At 42.9% G+C, this 22,500-nt stretch overlaps 1 protein-coding gene across 2 annotated transcripts in view; it reads right to left on the bottom strand.

The window, feature by feature from the left end:
- LOC139296008 (neuropilin-1a-like) overlaps window positions 1-21,033 on the bottom strand; it is a 66,973-nt gene extending 45,940 nt beyond the window's left edge. Inside the window, exons 1-3 of one of the 2 annotated variants that reach the window (XM_070918258.1) lie at window positions 20,943-21,033; window positions 19,858-20,032; window positions 279-460 (exon numbers count right to left, since the gene is read on the bottom strand). In XM_070918258.1, the coding sequence (XP_070774359.1) occupies window positions 279-460; window positions 19,858-20,032; window positions 20,943-21,033 (448 nt within the window). The remainder of the gene's footprint in view (window positions 1-278; window positions 461-19,857; window positions 20,033-20,942) is intronic. The other variant, XM_070918259.1, reaches the window with a different exon arrangement.
- Window positions 21,034-22,500: the final 1,467 nt, after the last annotated feature.

Raw genomic sequence — 22,500 nt, 5'->3', positions numbered from 1 at the left:
AAATATGTAAAATGGCAAAAGAAAGTATTTATTGCTGGTTAACGTGATGCATGCCATTGATCCAAAAGCTACAGAACAAACCCGTGGAAACTAAACTACAATTGAATTTAAATTGGCTGTTTTCCATGAGGCGATTCATCACATTCAGTGTGAGTGTGCAGAAAACTGCAGAACAATTGCAACTCTTCCTCAAGCTTTTAGCTGATGTTGCTCTCCAACACAAGCAGCAAACAACAGGGACATTTCAGTTCTATTTGAAACCACAGACCACTACGCACCTGTCTTGAAGACCTCGTAGCGAACAGAGAATCCCGCCCCGTGCGTCTCATAGTCAGACACGAACTTGATGAGGAGCTGGCTGTCGCTGGAGATGATCGGAGACGGTGCGATCTTCCCGCAAAACTTTCCCAACATGGGTGAAAGCTCCTCCCCGCCGTTGTAAACCTCCACATAGTCGTACCTGTAGGAGGAGAGAGGAGATCCAGGTTCAGGTTTTACGCTGTTTTACATGAACCTGTCCCAGTGGATTATCGGGCACTGGTGTTTGTTGTTCCTTCTAGAGTCTTATTCATCTTTGCTTTGATGCAAACAGCTGCTGAATAAAGAATAAAAGTTAGGATATCTAAGCTGCCTTTTCTGAATCTGTCTCTTGTCCCTCAACCAGCTGGAGTTCTTTGATTTCTTAGTAAACTTAAAAAGGCATATCAACAAAAACTGTCATCATGTAAGAACATATGTACTGAACATTTAAATAACTGTTAATATCTGCTCTTGAGTGTAACCTAACCTATACACTTTCTTACAAACTGCCAGTGAAGCTAAAAAGACACACCCACACTATGACATCAAAACAAAGGATGTTGTGGTTTCCGGATTTTGACTGAATTGAGGCGTTTCTTCCAAATACCGATGTGGTCATCTGATTGGCTTCGTTTGCAGTGTTTTGTCTTCTTTTTCCTTATAGCTGATGCCGCTGTGGGACCCTAAATAATGACAGCTGTCTCAAGTGAATGATGGACGCAGCAAATTCACAGTGAAGAATATTCTCAGACACAGCAGCTGTAGACTGAATTATTCAATGTTGGGGGAATGGCAACATCTGCTCATCTACTTTATTACTTACATGGTGAAAAGATCAATATCTACAGTCACATCATCTCAACAGACGACAGTGTGTCAAGGACAGTTTGTGAGGCACCGTGATGTCGGTACATTTACTCTCAAAGAACAACAAATGTAGATGTAGTGTAAGGAACATGTGAGGGGAACTTTAAGATATCCGATCGCACGTTTTGTTCCATGTATCCTCTGAGCTACGTCTGCTGTTCACACTGATGAGAAAACTTTCTCCGTCTAAAGTATTTGTAGGGAAAGCGCAGCGTGAACGGAGTCAGAGAGGCAGAGAGAGAAAGCGAGGCCGCGACAGAAATATGAAGACATGGCAGCGTGCGGCACTGGGAGGCTCTGAGGATCCCACTGAGCGCAATGAGAGGCTTCATCAGTCTCTGCTGTCTGCGGACCTCCCACCGCCGCTGCAGCACCTCATCCTTCACCAGCAGACTCCCCTCTGTCCACCCACTGTCCGCTTCACAACATCTCAAGTGACTTCTGTAAAACATGCGCCTCGCTTACCATACCGTACTTGATGTGTTTGTGCAATATATGGACTGTATACATGTTCTGCAAAGTATTCGCACAAGTCTAAGTGCAGTTTTAAGTGCGCAAGTAGCTTGAAAGTGCGTGTTTGTGTTTATATGAGTGTGTGTGACTTGATAAACAGAGTTTGATAATATGAAATGTAATTAACATGCTGCATTTTAAGTCCAAAAACTTTTCTTAAGTAGAACAAATCTTATGCTGCTGTCACTATCATGCAGAACAACACAAAAATAATCCCCAGATAAGAGATTCAAGCTCAAGGTCCATCTCTGAGGTTTGCTGAAAGTCATTCTGGGAAATGTAGGAAATGACCCTCAGGGATATTTTCTATATATACAGTTGAATAAAATAGATTTCTGTTTTATCCACAGAAAAAATACGGACCAAAAGCAGTAGCATGCTGACTGCCGTAACATCACTGTTGTCTGGATAACAAATCATACGGCAGACACACTTCTCTGTAAACTCTCCTCATTGGTCGTCTGTTTTCCCTTCTCACTGCAGGATTTTTCCACACCAGGTCACACATGTCAGACATGTTTGACATTATCAGGACAGATAAACAGAGAATCTGTGCTAACCATCAGAGCTGACCCAGCCTCAGATGTCCCTGACTGTCAGGACGGGAAAACCGAGGGGAAATCGGTTAGATGTGGTCCGTGACGCCTCAGACATGAAGACTGTGGAACATGTACATCAACATTTACAGCAAACCACTTCTAAAACTGTTTTCACAGTCTTCATATAGCTGCTTTCACATCTGACATTCTTCTTGATCAGACATTTGTCTTTTATTATTCACATTCAGTCTGAAAGCACTTTAGGACTGTTTTGTTAAGTGCTATACAAATAAAGGACATTATACAGAACTTGTTATATGATATAACGAGCTTCTTCCTCTTGCAGCCAGCTGTGGAAACAACTTTGCCTGGCGAGTATCTAAAGCTGAAAAGGGAACAACAGAGAACCTGGACCCGAGTGTCCATATCAGCTGTGGTGTCCTTGAGAGAGACAGAAAATCCACACCAGCTTTGGGGTCTCTGTGTTGAAGCCGAGCCTGACCTCTGACCCCTCTGACAAGAGAACAGAGTTTACCGAAGGAAGCTGGGTAGAATATCAAAATATTCTTGCTGGTCAGCAGTAAAAGCTCTCAGGTAAGAATGTGTGGAATCATAGGAATGTGTGTCTAATGAGATCCTTTCCTACAGAAATACAGATTCAAAAACAAGACCTCAGAGAGATAACCACGCTAGCTTTAACATTTGAAAAGAAACTTCATCAGCAGGTCTGAAGCTCAGACAGTCAGCTCGTCTCAGACTCCAGGAATTCAGCTGTTGACTGCTGATTCACCGCACGGCTAACAACATTAGCGTGCAGACAGAAAGCTTGTTAGGTGGTGGTCTCTTCATGTGATTGACGTGGGAAATGTGTTTTTTACCCTCAAATCTCTCACAGAATCTCTTGATTTAAAGGTTTTGGTCTCACTATGTAAACAAGGGAGAACAGGTAGACTGACAGAGCCACAGTTTATCACAACACAAATATATATATCAGGTTTCTTTCTTTCTTTTGCCTTTATTACAGCGGAGACGCAGACGTAGGACACATGGCATACAGAGAGGGGACATGCAATAAAAGTCCCCGGCCTGAATTGAACCAGACGCGTTGCTGTTACGTGGTTTTCCTCTTGGACCACTGGAGCCCACCAGAACACCCCTAAATAAGCCAAACTAAACATTTCCCTTTGAGAGAGACCTGATGCGTACAGCAGAAGAGAAGTTGCAGGCAGCAGAGACCTGGTGTAAACTAACAAACTGCTGCAGCTACAGCCTCTAAACACAATGAATATCAAATTAAATTAATAAACAACATCAACATTTACAAAAACAAACAATTCTCAGGCAAGTCTGTTTACGCATTATGTATCGGCAGTGCTGACCGCTGAGGGCATAAACAATGTTTTCCGTGTTTAAATCGAGGTGTTTGAGCCGGAGGTGTACGAGATCTGTTCTTTCCCTCTCTCCGTCTCTGACTTTCTTGTTCTCCGTGTCTCTCAGTCTTCTTCTCCGCGTGTTCGCAGACGGCTTTACACGCCCGGCGAGAAACGGTCTTAAGTGCTCACTTGTAAAGTCTTAGTGCCGACGGTGATGTTTAGGTGATGGCATTTTTATTCATAGCATCACACTTCCACCTCGCTCCCCCCGCCCGCCCGCCCCCACCCACCCAGCCGTGTCGTACAGAAGCTCATAAAATAAGAGCCATAGGGAGAGAAACAATGTGTGTGTGTCTGCATGCAGATGGCGACACTCACTCACTCACTCACTCACTCACTCACTCACTCCAGTCCTGGAGGCAGTCAATGTTTACCGAGACAGGCCGTTTAATGAAGTGGGTCTGTCTCTCCACACTCTAGTTAAGGAGAGTCTCTCAGTCTGCAGCCCTGGAGCCTCCTCTCCATCCCCTCACATCACTGATTAACCGCACCGGCTACCCCTGCCCTCCAAATGCAGCTGTCCGTAACAAATGCCTTGCTCAGGGGCAAAACAAGTGCCAGCGCATCAGGGGGTCCGACAGCGGATGTTTAAATTAACATTTTATCCTATTATCTGGCCGTCTTACCCACAGTGATGTACAGAACCGTAAGTGTAAGGGGACTAAATGTCACACTTAATAAGCGGCCAGTAGCAGGAAGTGCAAGAGAAGGTCAAGAGATGTAGAGTGAGTGTTGGTTAAAATAGAAAGAAATGTGGGTTGTACAACTCCAATGACTGATTATGTGGAAGCTTTTAAATGTGCTGTTTTTACTGAGGAAAACCTCTTGAACATAAAACCTAATGATGTTCTATATCAGAGGGTGAAATTCCCGCCGGGGATGGAGGGGATATGTGCTGCTCACTTCTCAAAATTCTAGTTTTGTCCCCGCAGCTTTTACTACTATCTCACTAAACTGTATCCTCTTACTGTCCATCCACAATAATCCAGATGAAAAAAGCTCAGAGTTGATAAAAATGCAGGGATGCTCATCAAGGTCAACCCTCAATTGTTTGCCTCTCAGGCCATCTGTCACAGCCATGTGACTGTTGTGGCCGTATTCAGCCTGACAGGAATCTACTCAAAGCTGAAAAACTACAGGTGACAAACTGTGACTGTTATATTCCTCCTAACTAGATGCTAGAATTGTAATAATAATGAACAGAAATGTACACTATACTTAAAGGACGCACAATGACGAATATCATCATGATCTGTTATTTGTAGGTTGATAGAAATGTATATGAATGCAGAAATGAAAAGTTTAAACATCTTCAGTTCTATGACAACTGGACAAAAACTCCATCTGGTGATGAAGACTGTGATATAGTTAAAAGCTGCAGAACAAGTGAGTAAGCAGACTTTGTCACTAGCGTTTACATAGTTTCAGTTCTCCCCCACCTCTGAAACCAACAACTACGCCCTCGACTTAACCCTTCAAGCAGCAGAAATAATGCTTTATGTAAAATGATAAGAAGTGGGGGGTTAGCATCATTTCCACAAAGAAAAGAAAAGAGTAACACCTACAGAAACAATTAACAATAACAATAAACAATAAAATTAATTAAGCTGTCTCATTATCACCCACACTGTTTGATAAGTGACACAGAAAGAACAAAGCAAACTGACCACAGCAGTGACCGCTTGGCACCGACGATGTTGCCAAATTTAAAACAAATGAGGATGTGGCTGATGACCTCTTTAAATAAATAAGATCCAGACGGAGAGGGGGAATTTTCACACAGCCCTGCGTTCCTTCCCGCCTTCTTCCCAAGCTACTGGAGCACTGAGCTATAAGCAGACACCCTCATACACTACAGCTCATTAACATGCTCACTGTGTTGTGCTGTGTTGTGTTGCCCCCCCCCCCCCCGGCTAACTTCTTACCACACATCTGGAAGGTATCATGGGAGCATTTATGGGGCGAAGTTGGAGCTGTCGTTACGTTCACCTCCTGCAAAGCGAAGCTGAAGCTGGAGTGACTCAGTGTTTCTCAGCGTCCCTCCTCTCTGTCGTTCACTTATTCCATCCACATCTCTTTCCCTTCATCTGGATCTGTCTGCGCAAACACTGTCTGCTCTCCACCTTCCTCCCCAGACGTTAAAATAATCTTCCAAACACTTGCACCTCTATATAAACCACGTGGCTTTGAAGGAAACATTCCACTTTTGATACACCCAAACCAAATATTGAGCAGTTAAAGTCTGATCGAGTATCGTAATAAACTTTCTGGCACGCACACTTTTCCCCAACAGGCCTCATCTACTCCTATTTCATATAGTTATTTCCTTCATTACCCAGAATGGCTTTCAACAACTTCAGGAAAAAGCTGCGAACTTGTTGCACTCGGTTGCTGACAGAGAGAGCGACTGTGGCGATAAAGTCTCATAAGAAGAGTCATTTCCTTGTCCAATCTTTGTCCATTGAGGCCGGTGTACCTGCGGACTTGAGACACCTACACCTCTAAATCTCTGAAACACTGTCTGCTGTCACACTGCATGCCCAGGACGCTGCCACTTTCTTCATGTAAAGAAGAAACTGCACTAAATGAAAAAAAAAATAGGCTCAGAAATGCAGGAAACATAACCGACAACCTGGCAGAGCTTTCACACCGGATGCTAAAGCACATTTCACAGGAGTTTACTAAAGTGACATGAATCATTTGATCCTAAACTTAAATTAAATTTATCATCTCAGACTTTTGATTGCAACATTGCACATTATAAAGCATACTGGGACTTTTTAAACACTTTTTAAGTGTACAGTGATTAAAGGTAAAAAGAGAATTCAGTTGATCTCTGGGCTCAACGTCCAGAACATGGAGACCATAACCACTACATGTCTAACACTAACCTCCAGTTTCTTGTTTCCTATTGGGAGGGAAGTCCCGAAAATGTGACTGAACAGATTCATGTCCTCACAATGTGAGTAATACAAGTGCACACACACACACACACACACACACACACACACACACAGGAGAAGCTGCAGGCTACAATGTTCAGCTTTTGTAATACATGAGTGGTTTTTGTGTTTTAGAGCTGATAAACTCAGTCTGACCAGTCGTTCTGAGCTCTGCTGGGAGGCTACAGATGGCACATGTGTGTGTGTGTGTGTGTGTGTGTGTGTGTGTGTGTGTTGTATGCGGGTGTGTGAGCAGAAAACACACTACGACGCCACCTGCCATCACACACACCAGTCCATCCCTCCCCGTTTCTCACCTCCCCCGTGTTCACCCAAAAAATTGACATCATCTCCCTCTCTCACACACACACACACACACACACACACACACACACACACACACTTGAGTACTCTCTACAGCTCATGTCATCTCTCCACGAATAATACTCTTAGTCAGTTTCCTGCCTTCTCTCGCTCTCTCTCACACACACACACACAAATATTTGCAGAAACACTCACTTGTATTCATAGCTCACCCACAAGCTCTATACTTGTGACAAACTACATCCCTAACAGTGTTATTATGGGATATCAGGTGGTGTGGGATTGAGCTCAGACACAAGAAAAGAGAAAGGTCGAATGTTGACAAATTAACTATGCAAATAAGGGAGAAAGTTCTGTAAAAAGTGGCTAAAAAATGTTCCTCTTGTGTGACGCTAGCCTCCATGTTTACAGGTACAAACGAATATAAAGTCATGCAAATGGCTAATGAGCAATACTTTCTAGGCTTGTACAAACCTGTCTCCTCAAAGTTAAGTTTATTTAACATTTGTTTTCCAAATTACGCAGAGATTACATGGTAATTGTGGCCTGGATTATGTTCGCAGCAACAGAAATGTGCTACGTCTTTGAACACCGGAGACCTGAGTTGGCACCCTGTGTCCTGTGTGTGGTTTAGTTTAGGCGACAGAAGCTCTCAGGTTAGACAAAGATAGCTTTTGTGTTTAAATGTTGACAAATTAAAAACACACTGTGTGTGCTTTAATTCACTGTTGACTTTTGCAATATTTAACCAAGACCGCCATCTTTCCTGAAACCTGCCAAAACATAACCACAAAAAAATGTTTAATCATGCTTTAGTTGCTATGAGCAGATGTTTTATTGCAGGAACACATGAAATACGTTGACTGTGAACATTTTACTGACACGTTCAGTATCAACTTTTTCTGTCTTTCTAACTTGTTGACAAAAAAACGTACTCTGGGTGGCCTTACGTCTCCATTTATACGTATATAAACGTAAAACAATATAAACGTCAATTCAAGGAGACAGTGTTGTTGAGATAAGAAAGAAGCCAGAATTTGTGGCCTGAATTTTTGCACTCCCAGTGGGTCTTCACCATGACCCAGTTCTTAAAATGAACCTAATTCTAACCCTGAAATAACCCTTTGGATAAGTGTCTAAACTCTAAACATCAAAATGATGGTCCTCATAAAGATAACAGAACTCGAGCAGACACACTTAGTAATGTTTGCAGAAATACTCATTAGAGCTACAGTATGAGATCTCACTTGATGCCATCACACACATAAAGTACACACACTCACAACGCACACTCATAACCACTCGTGCCACCCGTCCACCCACACATTTAATTTTATGACCGTGACTGCCATGAACACGCATTTCAAAACAAACAAAACATCCAAATTAGATGATAAAATATTTGGTGAATCCAGCATTTACAGTACGATGATGGAGAACACTTCCAAAAATTGAGAAAATATATTCAAGTAAATCCAGTAACATCAAACACACACACACACACACACACACAAACTCCCTCCTCTGCCCAAAAAAATAAATTGGGCCAAGCAGCCAAAGTATGAATATCCTCATCCTTCACCTCGGCCGTGCAGATCCAAAGCCACGGCAGCACAATCCTGCTGGGAAATTAAAACGGAGAGGAGGAGGAGGTGGAATTTGTTCTCATTTAGGAAGCCTTAATCTGACAGAGGAGGGAAGGAGAACACCCCCCCCCCCCCTCCCCCTTCTCTCCCCCCTCTCTCTTAGACAGACTGTTTAGGGACCCTGAAGGATGAAATGAGATTTGGTGCAAACTCAGATGGGGTTTCATATGAAAAAGTTGAAAAGAACGAAAGTCAAAGTCGACATTTTGGGGGGAGTAGACAAGTTTCTCTGAGGGTCAAAGTGTTGCAGCATTGTGTGTGTTTCGTGGAAAACAACGTGAGCTGGTTACTACATCCGGAGTCTGTCTGGCTAACTTTAGACTTAAACAAACACAGAAGGGCGTTTCTGACTCTGAATACACAGAAAGGCCAAACGTCTCCGTCTGTACCTGAGAGATTCGGGAGGAAAAAGGCCCTTTGTCAACCGACACTCAATCCACACCTCTCGAAAGTGAGTTAGGGGCGAAGCAATAAACACTGTGTCACTTCCACTGCACTTTGACATGTGTTAGCCCTCGACAAGTTCATCTGCATTCACAGAGAGGCCTGGCTGACTATACGCTCACCCCTCTTGTTCCCGAAAACATGTGACATTAATTAGCTAGCTCTATTCAGACTCACATATAGAAACCCCAGCAGGGACTGCTTCGGTTTGGCAATGAGAGTCTAGTTGACAGACAGACGGGGAGGCAGATACAAAGATAAAGAGCTAACAGTTGGACGTTGTGAAATAGCCTTAATTTCGGAGAATGATGTTATTAAGCAGAAATGCCTGCTGGTGTTGTGACTGAACAAGTTGCATTTGAGAAATAAACCAAGTTAAAAGAGGATGAGCACATTCGCCAAATTAGCTTTTCAGTCACGCAAACACACAAACACCAAAATGATTCTTCTGTTCTTCGTGGGTCACTGCTCCTGGAGCTCCGGGCTAACACTTTAGCATGATGAGTGATAGAGAGAAGCTAACATTATCACAGAGAGACTGCAGCAGCGTCTGAAAGGTTTTTCACTGTCAAGTTAAAATTAAATGAATCACAAAGATAACACCACCTGTTTTTACATGAAATGAAGGTGTCTAGTAAAGAAGACCGTCGCCAACAGTGAGCTAAACCCGGCTATGTCTAATATATTAAGCTAATATTGCACTTTTAACATTAGTAAATGTACAGGCAATGTAAACAAAACATTACAACATCACTTTCTTAATGATGGCAGGTCAGTTTTTTATAAACGCTTGTACTTTACCATTTTGAAGTGTTTATATGTGAGTATTTCTATTTCTATCCCTTCACTAGATTTCACAGAGAAAGCATATAATGAATTCAATGCTATGGTACATTTTCATGGCTTTTACCACCAAGTTACCATGTAATGTTGGGTATAGCCTATCATTGTTGCTTATACATAAATCATTGACAGTTTCTCATAATAAAGACCCTTACTTACAAAACCTTTTTGATGCTAATATAGAAAACGATCTAAACACCACCACTACTACTGCTACTACTGCTACTACTGCTGCTGGTTAAAGTCTGCTGGTCTGAAGTCACTCATCTTATACTAAAGTGTTGGCATATAATACCAGAATAAATGGTTTTCTGGTGACACAGTGATGATTTTGCGCTCAACACTTGACTAACAGGCCCATTTCCTGTTTCCTTCAGTCAGCAGTCTGATTCAAAATAACTCAGAGCTCATGACACAGATGAACGCTGAGTCACTCCAGTGTTCTCTGAAATCTTCAAAGTACCTCAAAGTTAATAAAATAAAGCTGAACAGACCATCACGCGACCGCGCCCACAAACTCACTTATTTTAGAGTATCAAAATAAAAGCCCCAGGTCATGTTCAGTGTGTAGAGCTGACCTGAAAGATGTGGGTCGTCAGACTGAACACATTCACGTCTGTTACATCCATGTATGTATGCATATCTCTGTGTGTGCCTCCCACACACTTTAATCTGTTTGTCGTCTGCCCACAAGAGATGTGTGTGTGTGTGTGTGTGTGTGTGTGTCTTCTACCTACATGTCTCAATGGGAGGTCACCCTGAGGCGTTTCTACCCAGACAGATACAACACATTCCTCTACAAGCTGAGAAAGAAAAAGACTTTATTGTTCACGCTGCTACTGAACAACCACTTAGGCTCAAAAGGGGGCAGGTTTCCCGTCGCGCGTGTTTAAAATGACAAAGCGTCCCAGGCCGCTCATCCTCCCTGGGGAAGGTCAAAACACAGTTTGACCCGCTGACTGACCCCTGACCCCTGTCTCCCGACGCTGACCTGTCCCAAGCGTGATATCGAGTTTTCACGGGTCTTTTAAATTCACAAGGAGGCAGATGTACGAATCGGATGAATGAAGTCACAGTCATTTATATTTCGTGGTTTATTGGAATTTTTAATGGTGTCTTGTGACTTTTAGGAGTCTCGGAAACATGTAGGTCAGTTTAATTTCAGTTTCACAGAGAAAGAAATAGGTCAAGGCTTGTCTGTAAATCCACCCAACTATCTACACTAAAAACTGACAAAGACATGTTTAATTCCTATAATACAGTCAGTTTAGAGATATTTTAAATCACTCCAAAGTTCAAGTAAGGCCATTTTCACACTTGAGCCAATTGGACAGGTTTTCCTGGACCTGAGGCTGTTTTCCCTCAGAGCTTTGCTGAGGTGTGAAAGCTGCTGTAGCAGACTCATGGAGTCCACACCAAATGTGAGTCCTTCACAAAGTGAAGTTGGATAACATCACTGGTGTCGCATTAGTGTCATTTGTCATCGAGTAAATTGAAAATACAGCATGCATAAGTATAAAAACGTATTATCCTGAGAACGCGCTTCACATCTGGTGAACGCCTGCATTGTTACGTCTTTCTCCCTCGAAGGTGCTGCTGCATTATAACATGCCATGCACCAGGGCAGGACGGGTGGTGCTTGCTTTTATATGGTATCAGGAACCAAAGTAACGGTAAAATAAAAAGAAATGTCTTCTATGTTCACCAGAAAATTGTACAATTTTCAGGGATGTGATGAGTTCGGTCTCTGAAGGATTCTCGTCTGCGAAAAAAAAAGGGACTTGCTTGAGCCTGAAAGACTTGAAGATTTAAAAGTAGTCATGTCCAGCCATCAGATGCCTACGCCTCTTTGGATAAATCCTCCAAAGTTATTAAACCAGCCAACCCACCAAACCGTTTACTGATCCAGTGTTCGAAGCGGATTTAAATATGTTGAGCTTTAATTCAAAAATAGTTCAAAACAAGCTTCATCGTCTCTGTTTGCTGTGATAGATGCCCCTCTATCGAGTGTGTAAGTGACATCTGGAGTGTATCAGCGACTGCATCCTGTAAATCCTGCGATTGCAGCTGTGCGTGTGTGACGTTGCTCGCTGGGCCCCCCCCCCCGCCGACCTCTTTCCCCGTTAATCTGCTCGTTAAGGATCTAATCTGACATGTGTTTTCATTTGTGTGTGTGAAAGCGTGAGTGTGTGTGTGTGTGTAAGTATGAGTGTTCGCTCACTGATGAGCAGGGAATCCACAATCGGTCTGATTACATTTACGGCAATTTGTTAGTTTTATTGTAAGTGTGTGCGTTTTAGTGTGCATTTTCTTTTACTTGTATGTGTTATTTATGTGTGAGCTGATTCATATGAGACACATAGTTTGGGTCTATAGTTGTTTAGAAAAGCAAATCCAAACAATGTACAGTTGCATAAGAGAAACAATAGCAGGATTCAAAGTTCACCCTTCCTTCCATTACACAAATATTTGCTGCTGAGAGACGAGAGCCAGCTGGTGAAAGTCAGCCAACGTTCGTACTCTATTCTTACTTCTCACTGATCTACACATGGCGGACACCATTTCTTTTCATCGATAGGTTCTGAACTTCAGGTTGAACGCCGTGAAAAGTTCACCATCATTTATCCAAATGGAGGAGAAGGAGACAGAGAGCATGCGGCAAACAGAGGAAGAAATGGGATGAAAACATGACGCGAGTGCACATGGAGTTCAGGGAGAGTGAAGAGGAGGAGGAGGAGAGTGTGAGGAGAGACAGAGAGAGAGAGAGAAAGTGATGGTGCAGGACGTGACGGGACAGAACAGCCTGAGGGTGGAGGAGGAGGAGGAGGAGGAGGAGGAGGAGGAGAGACAACAAGAGGTCTGTCACCGAGGTCAGGATTAGACTGACCATGCCAACCAGCCTGAAGCCTCTCTGAGTCTATCTGTGTCCTTCTGCTCTCTCTTCCCCTCTTTCCCCTTTGCTTACTCTTCATCTCAGAGATCACATTCTCTTCACAGATTTCCTCCTGGTTTTCCACTGCTACTTTCCTTTCCTCTCTTCTCGTTCTGGGAGGATCACACGAAATGACCAGGAGGGATTTAATGATTAAACTCAAAGCTCAGCAGGAGGGAATCCAAGACTGAGACCCCACAGCAACGTGGGACATTTAGTCATTTTTGGAAAGCAGAGATGGCATGAGAAAAGGGGGAGCTATGTTGATCTGTAGATCTTTCTTGCTCAAATGGGTAAAACCTCTAATTTCTTAAATCACTGTGGAACTAAACTAACAAAACGTCCCAATAAAAACCTAAAATTGTCAAGGTTTTGTGAATATTCTCTGGTTCAACAAATCAGACTACAAACAGGAAAACAAAACAAATATCCATCTTTCATTGACCTAATTCTCACGGCTCTTTTGTACTTCAAAGCAACAAACAGAAGAAACATATTGCTGCAAAACACAGAACAAACAACCAAATCATTTTTTGGAGGTTCACGCCTCAACTTTCCTTGGAAGCGATCCACAGGCTAACCATTCTGTGACGGCAGCACTTTTAGTCTTCCTGTTTTGCGTGGCCGTTGTGGAACTGAAAAATACAACCATCTGGAAGGGACGCTTTTGTTTTCTTTGAAACTGGCAAAGTCAGACTGAAGGCTGAGCACAGGGCCGCTGGTGAAACAACGTCTCGGTCTGAAGCCACATAAAAAAGGCTGAGATTCAACAGAATATTTGTGTTGTGGCACAAACACTAGGCTAAACAACGGACGGCAGAGTCGCTGACCAGCGTTGTTTTGCACTTTCACACGAAGAGGTCATCAAGAATATACTCGGGGACTAAAGTTGATCCAACTGTGTATCCATCCATTCGGCACCATCCATCTTCGTTTCATTGATTTGTCCATCCAAAATCCTTCCAGCCATCTGATGATTCTTACATCTGTCATTGAACAATACATCCATCCTTCCATCCATTCATCCATCCATCTGTCTCTGTGAGTCATCCCATCCACTCGGGCATCTTTCTACCTATATCTTCTACCCACATAACGATTAATTCATCCATCCGTCCATTATCATCCAACAATCTACCAATCATACATCCATCCTTCCATCCATTCATCCATCCGTCCATTATCATCCAACAATCTACCAATCATACATCCGTCCTTCCATTCATTCATCCATCCGTCCATTATCATCCAACAATCTACCAATCATACATCCATCCTTCCATCCATTCACCCATCGATCTGTCTCTTTGAGTCATCACATCCATTCCACATAACGATTAATTCATCCATTCATCCATCCGTCCATTATCATCCAACAATCTACCAATCATACATCCATCCTGCTATCGGTTGATTCATTTATCTGTCCTACCATAGCTCCACCTATCAATCCATCCATCCTTCCATCCATCCACCCATCATCTTTCTATTCATCATCCAGAAATTCATTCATCAGTTGTCCAGCAATTTAATCCATCAATCAATATATCCATTCACCCCAAAATCCTTCTGTCCATGGTCCAACAATTGATTTCATCCTTCATCCATCCATTCGCAGATTCCTCCACTGATTCATTCATATTCTGCCATCTCTTCATCCGTCTGTTGATTCATCCATCATCCTGCCATCCTTATAGCCATCATCCATCCATTCATCTGCTAATCAGGCAATCCATCCATCCATCTATTTCTCCATCCTTCTTCTATTACCATCCAGCAATCCATTCATCCACCTGGCGCTTCTTTCATCAATCCTGCCGCTCCTCCATCTATCATCCATCCATCAGATTCTTCCTTCCTTCTATTAAACAAGCCTTTACCCATTGTTCAGAAATCTATACATTGATTCATCCATCCACCATCTATCCATCAGTGCAGCCTGCCATCCTTTCATCCAATTAGCAATCAATTGATCCATCTATCCATTATCATCCAAACATCCATTCATATTTCATCCCTCCGTCCATCTGCCCATCCATCTATCTTTCACTAGAATACTTTGAGAACGCTTGATTTGTTCTTTACAGTCGTCATGATCAGCCGAGTAAGATCAACTGTGAAAACAAGAAGTGACTGAAAAACAAAATCCAGACGCATAGACACACAAATGCCTTCCATGTGTGTGTCTCCGTTCATGTGACGACTCCAGGCTGTGGGATGTCGGTCCTGTGACTGTGTCTCTGCTTGAGGAAACTTTTTTTTTTTTGACTAATCATGGAGCACTTTGCCTCGGGACATACCATAAGGAACAACTGCTGAATTTAGAGCTTCTAACTCTATTTCTCTCTCTATCTCTTTCTTTATCTGTCTCTCACTCCACGAGCTGTTATTTATCATCACGGGACGGTCAAGACATTGCAGTTATTCTGTGATGAAGTGCTGTAATTAACTTATTTTCCTCAACGTGCCCCGTCTACCTCTGTTTATGGTCTGAACTCATTTGAGGGGTTTATGCTGTCAGTTTATTAGGTCCACCAATACAATAAAATCTTCCTTCATAAAGGAATTTGTAAGTTTTGTCCACGGACAAAAATGGATGAACACATTCTTTCAAAAGTTATTCGCTCATTTGGGGTTTTGATGGTTGTGGTGGAGCAACACATCGCATCAAAACCTCCCATGCGTGCCCATTTGGGTTGAGATCTGGAGACTATGAAGGCCTACGCTTATGATTCTCATCATTTTCATACTTATCAAAACACTCAGTTACCCTTGGTGACCCGTATGAATGTGTAAATCCAACATGCGACATCAACAGTAGGTACATGCAGTGGATCTTCCCTGTGTGCGTCCCTGTGTGCACAAAACTGCACAAGAAAGTGTGTTAGAGAATTTGCAGAGCATGCACACAGTAGCTGTGTTTGCACCACAGAGTGCACATGAAGCATACTGTAAGTGACAGAAAGTTTGGTTGCCTGTGTGTGTGTTATATGTGTGAGTGTTGTGTATGTGTGAGGTGCAGACTGTGCCAGTACAGCCTCGTGTAGGAGGAAACAGTTCAGCCAACTCCTTAAAAGATGTCCCAAATTATCCCGCCACCGACGCATGTTCCTTACCCATGCCTCTGCTCTATTTTACCGCGCTCCGCAGGGATTCACTTTGTCGGCCACGCTATTTCAGACGTGGACGTGAGACAAGACTTGTTCTGGTGCCTCTCCAGATTGGCTACGGAGGCAGAGCCGATGCATCTTAGCGTGTCTGAACAAAAGTGTTACTGGTTCTCGTCTACACCAACGTCTGTTCACCGAGCGCAGATTGTGTCACTTGAGAGTTTGTGGAAGTAAAAGGTTGTCGTTGGAAAAACCCAGACTGACTGTTTTACAGAAGCTCATGAAGGTCTAGTGAACCACAAATGAATCTATTTAACCTGTAAGTTCATCTTGAAAGATGCTACAGTACATTTTTTTTTGGGGGGGGGGGGGGGGGGGATTTCAGCAAGTTTATGATCCAGTGCATTTGTGATTACATTTGTGTTATATTTCTGAAAATATAAAGCTAAATATAAAGCGTTTAAATATAGTTGTTTCTTTCGTGATAAGTTATTGTTTCCAAACTGGTGGATCATCTAATTTTAGTGCAAAACTCTCAAAATTTCAGTTTCCTTCTTTACGGATCACATAGCAGAAAACATTTCCCGGCTGACAAATATGTATTTTTTAAAAACGCTGTAATTAGGGATCATAATTACAAACCCTGGGTCATGAGGGTGCACGGCAAAGACATTTTGTAACACAGATGTCGGAAATGTAGCCTGCATTTGCTTGTGGACGCCAGAGCTATGGCTTCTCTGTTTGGCTTGTTGCAGTGCAGACATGTTTCACAGGACTAGAACGTGCTTGTTCCTTTCTGGTCCAGAAATTTAATTATGGGACTGGGAGAAATGGGCAAGCAGCGACAGGCTTCATCTGATGAGGGAGGAGGGGGTGTCAACCCAATAATAAATGGAGGGTATTTTGAACTAAAACTGTGAGATAGTAGAGTGTTATAAATTGAGGGTTTTGGACTGTGGCTTGTAAAACAGATGTCACCTTGTGCTCTGGGAAATTCTGATGGGCATTTTTCATTATTTTCTGACATTTTATAGACAAAACATTTAATTAACTAATCAAAAATGAACCTAGTGAAAACAATTGTTTGTTGCAGCTCCAGTTTTATTACTAATCCTTCATGTTTCACCACTGTCCAAACTAACCTAACATTTTACACACTAGACATTAAGATTTAGCTTCTGTATAAATAAAGGGCGGCAGCTAATGATTATTTTCATCATCAATTAAGATGCTGATTACGTTCTTGATTGTTTGATTAATCGTTTTTGCCTATGTCAAATGAAAAATGTCAATAAAAGCACTTTTATAAATCCCAAATGTCTTGTTTTGTCCAAAACCCGAAGACGTTTGTTTACAGAGAAATGAAGAAAATCAAAGAATGTTTTGAATATTTTGGCTTAAAAAATGATTTACATGATTAATTGTCAGAATTGTTGCAGATTCATTTTCTGTTGATTGACTGATTGATTAATTTCAGCTCTACTATGCATTCATACATTTGATTCTTGAAGAACAAAGGAACCCAGTTCTATCACTCCTCTCTTCTCAGAGGTCAAGGGTCAGATCTGGAACTGAGGGGGAATCGGTATCTTGCTCATGGACACTTCAGCAGAGCAGATGCTTGCCGTCCCACGTGTCTCCCGAGAGGTTAATGCACAACCTTTAAGACTTCAAATTCATGGCGAAAGTTTATATCCTTTTGCTGTTTCCAATCGTGGCCTCACTGAGCTCGATGGCATGAAATAAAACTCCGGAATATCATCTCAGGAAATTTTTAAGTGGGACTGCGGTCTCGCCAAAGGCTTAAGGCCCAGCTCAATGGGCATATTTCGAACATTTGACTCGTTCCCAAAAACAACACTGCTTCTGCCAAGTCAGAGAGCTATGTGCTACACCCCATCATCATCCAACATAAACTCACACAACAAATAATGAAACCAATCGAGCAAAACGGACGCCCCTAAGAAAACAGCCAAATGACACGTTGAGGTGGCTGCAGGGTGGCCAGGATGTTGAACAGGTCACAGGTTTGAATCCTGTAGCCGTAAATGGGTCTCATTCCTGATGTGGAAATGTTTGCTGTCTTGTCCGCAGGCTTACCAAGAAGTGGAATCAGGTGTGTGGAGCCAAAGTCAACAGTCCCATCACATAGAAAAAGAGCCTGGACACAGACAAAGAGCTCGAACAACCTCTTCAGACGCATGACAAGATCATATTGGACCTAAACTTTCTTTATTCTCGCATTTTTCACACTTTTTTTGTACCTGATATCCTCCTTCTGGTTCTTTGTCAGATGCAAGAAGCCTGTCTGCTCTCTCATTGGATACGAACATATTCCTAAAATGTTTAGCACATGTTAAACCCTGATGAAACCGTAATATTTTACTTTACAACTGCCTTATTTCAGCACATTAACCTACGGAAAAGTAATTTAGGCGGACAATGATACTCTGTTGGCGGTGTACTACAGTGCCAACCACTGACTAAAATTTTATCACCACGATTTATTACATTTCATTAAGTACTTAAACAGCATTATTACATACTTACACTCCTCCCTGGGTTATCACACAAAATAAAGTCATTACAGAATCAGGTTTTCCAGAAGAAAGCTCTCCTGAATATTAGCTAACACCGAGGAAGGTGCGTAATCCACTGAAAGACACACAATATCCACTATCTGCCCAGAACGCTAATGGTTTATTAGTCCCTTGGTGGTGAAACATGATCCAATAGTATTGGAGGACCCCATCTGTGAGACGGCGCTGGACAGCCAGTCGTGATTTACACAGGAGCCGTTTATGGAGCTTTTAAAAAGACAGAGGAGCCGACATAAAAACAGGCTTATTTATGGAAGAGAGCAACACATGGGCTGTTGTGTGGATGCACACAATCGGGTGTGTGTCTCTGGGTCAAAGAGAGGGCGGATAGGGGTTGTGTTTGTTTACATGTTTTGTAGGGTAAAGCTCAGAAAAGCACCTTCAGACGTGCAGGAATGAATCTGTGTGGAAAATACATGTCGAGAACGCTCTTAAGGTGGTTTTAACCAAACCTACGCCTTGCCAGGCCAGTTCAGGGACGCTGACACTGAGGAAACAGGGCTGCATTAACATTTACTTTCATTATCGATTAATCTGGCAATTCATTTCTCAATCGTTTGTCTAAGAAACATCAGAAAACAGACAAAAATGTCCCTTTCCGGAGCCCAAGATCATCAAATCACTTGTTTAGTTCAACCAGTCAAACAGTCCCAAAAATGACCTAAACGATTAACCAATTACCAAAATCGTTGCCAGTTTTCTGGTGATCGACTAAGCGATTAATAGATTTATCGTAGCAACTGTAATTGGAAATATAAAGATGGATGAATGAGCACAAGGTGAGAAAACATAACTGTAGACAAGCTTCAGCTTATGTTTGTGTCTTTTTTTTTTAACAAACTTCCAAAAACCTGAAGGCAGCACTTCCAACAATTTGTAAAGTTAAATTAGATCCTTGAGGTTCTATTTCTGCAAACAAAAGAGCCAGACAAACTCAAATCCTCCTCCAAACACAAACAGGTAAACTCTGCCTCAAAATGAAAAGCAAACACCATTTCTCGATTCCTGCAATGAGCAAACTGAACTCCATCAATAAAAAAAAGCTGGTGCTGGGTTTACTCTCCTCTAAATTTCTGCCAGAAAAAGCAAGCAGAGACACATGCCATAAGGCACCCTCCCTCCTTATCAAGTATGAATTACAAAAACCCATCAAACCCTATTTCCTCTGAAGTAATTGCCAGTAGCCTCAGTGCCATATCTCATCCTCGCACCTCCAGTTCTCTGGGAGCAGATGTACTCTCCTTGACCAATAGGTGGCAGAGTTTCACCCTGTATCCAGGCAGGATTGAGGAGAGAGCAAAGGAGGGTGGTAGAAGGTGAAGAGAGAGAGAGAGAGAGGGAGAGAGTGAGGAGTGAACTCTTACTTGCAGTCTCTGTCCTCCAGATCAAAATGCGGATTGAAGTTGATTAGGATCTTCTGACCGGGCTCAGGGGCTGTTATCACCCACACGCACTGCTGGGAGGGCGGGTAGGCGCCGGGATAGCCCGGGGAGGTCAGGTAGTCCGCGGCGTGTATCTCTATATTCCCCCCGCATTTATCTGCACCGCAAGAGAAGGCAGAAAGTTGTTCAGTTAGTGGAGAGAAATGGACTTCCTGGGCTCTGAGCTGCACTCAGATCAGTTGACTGATAGCACATCTCAGTGTAAAAGATTAAAGTGCATCAGCAGGGATGGGAGCGAGGACACAAAGACCTCCAGCTGGGGATCATCATAAATCCAAATATCCACCAGCAGAGTAAAAATGATGTTGACAGAAAAGCCCCCATCCACGCATTTTAACTATAAATTCACACCATGGGAAATTCTGCCGGCCTCAAGGAGGTGATAAACTCTGCTGTTACAGTCTTTTAGAAAAGGTGTGGTGTAAAGTGCTTCCTTTGCATCCCTGCCATAAGGTGTGATTATACGCCCATGGAGGTGAGACGGGCTGGCTGCTGCTTCCTGCAAACAGGCAGGATGATTGAATTGAATTTTCTCAATGAATGATTTATTAAATTGCTTGTAGCCCGCATCAAGCTTCAGTGGCAACACGCGCAAAGCCTCCAAAGAGCGTCTTTGAACGGCTGAACCTTCACGAAACATGTGGAATATTTCTATTGTAATTAAGAAATCTTACCATAGGGACTTCGTGTGTGTCTGTGATAATATGTGGTCAGTTTGCAGTGATTGTGGGGTACTTTGTGCGTCTTTTGGTACCGCTAAATATGTCTACAATAATCCGGTTTTGGTGTATTTTGTATAATATCCTTAACATTTTCACCTATAAGGCTAATTACAGTAAAAAACAGTATTTACATGGTGTACACTGAAGCCCTGCAGACGTGCTCTCACAGGGAGGCAATAACAGGTGAGGGGCAACAATGGTGCAAAATGATGAAAAAGGGATCAATGTTCCGCCAGGCTGCCTGTTGTCAAGCCACATGTATTCATACAACCAGTCAACACCTACCAGTCTGAGTCAACGAAGCAACCGAGACGACTTGGGTGAAAAGGAACAATAGCAATCCACTACGCATCCTTAGATTGTACAACACAGACATTCTGTAACAGAAAAGAAAGACAAACGGAAGAGGGGAAACGTCCAAGGGGGAGGTTTACGTCCAAAACAGAAAAATCACCAAAAGATTGTCTCAAAGTAAGAGATCTGGTTGCTGTAGGGTCCCCAGCATCCTGCGAGCTTCAGCACCAGATCCCCGCGTCTGTCAGGGAACAACTTGCCATCTCCTGGAAAAAAAAATAATAATCCAAGTGCAGAAAATAAGAGGAAGAATCAAAAAGGAAAAATCCGTTCGACAAAAGTGGCAGCAGCGCGCCCTCGATTCTTTCTCAAGCCGTCACTTCTGGTGCCAAACAGCAGCGAGAGACGTACTTCCAAGTGGAGGATTCAAAAAAAACGAGGAATCAGTAGTTAACCGGCATTCAGTGAAAACCAACCGCGAGGAACACCGGAGCGCTCCTTGTTTCAGCTCAGCTCTCTCCGCCTCTCTCCGCCTCTCTCCGCACGCAGCGACTGGCTGACCGGCACAGCAGAAATGTCAGGAATACGAGGCGAGCCGTGGAAGTAACCGCGGGATTTCCACTCCCCAAATTCCTGCTTCTAGACGCCACCGCGCGCAACCAGCAGCGAGCGACCGACCGCTTCAAGGGGCTGGAGCACACTGACACCGGTGCGCCCTCTGTGCGCTCCTGACGCATGCGAGCGAGAAAACTGCGCACGCAAACTCCCGCTGGCATGTGAGTGCGGTACAAGGTGTGGGCAGCGTCCACCGAGCAGCGAGTGAGTCCGCGTCTGATCTTTGTTAAAGCAGGAGCCAAGGATTCCGGACAGATGCACAGTGACCCACATCTGATAGCTCGTCCCACTGACCGAATATGTTCATCGGTCTAATTGCAGGTTGGTTCTCTGGTTCCGCTGCTGATGTAAATGCAGAGAATTGGCCAAAATATTCAGACTTGGAGGTGCATGCTGGGCCCTTTTTGTTAAAAATAAAACTTAAACAATGTGTAACTTTGAAGGAATAACTCTTCCTGACTGGACCTTGTGTGTTTTAGAGATACTGAAAATGGATTTATTATGGAGAGCACTGGTGATCTTTGGATTCTCATCATAGGCTGATCATGGACAGAGAGGCAACAGCTGACTGCAAAGGAAGAAAGATCACTTATTGTACTGTGAAGGACTATTCACAAAAAATAAGCATTTCATGTACTTAATTGATACATAAAATACACATTATGAATAGGGATATATTTAGTATAATATTTAGTTCCTAAATTGGCCTCATTTAGTGGAAGTACCAATGATTTTCTGCATTTCCCAGAATGCTTTTCAGCAACTCCCCCCAGAGAACATGCCTGAACTTGTTGCACACTGTTGTGTTGTCTTATATGTGAAGAAAGCAATACTGATAGAGGTGAAAAAGCAAAAGTTACACAAAACACAACATGTTTCTTCACGACATTACATTCTGGTCGTCTGGGACCGATGAAGGCGGAGGAAGAGGGAA

This window comes from Enoplosus armatus, chromosome 14 (assembly GCF_043641665.1).
Source record: "Enoplosus armatus isolate fEnoArm2 chromosome 14, fEnoArm2.hap1, whole genome shotgun sequence".
NCBI classification, from domain to species: Eukaryota; Metazoa; Chordata; class Actinopteri; order Centrarchiformes; family Enoplosidae; genus Enoplosus; species Enoplosus armatus.
Note: the sequence above shows the minus strand (reverse complement) of the source record. Positions and strands in the feature narration are given on the sequence as shown.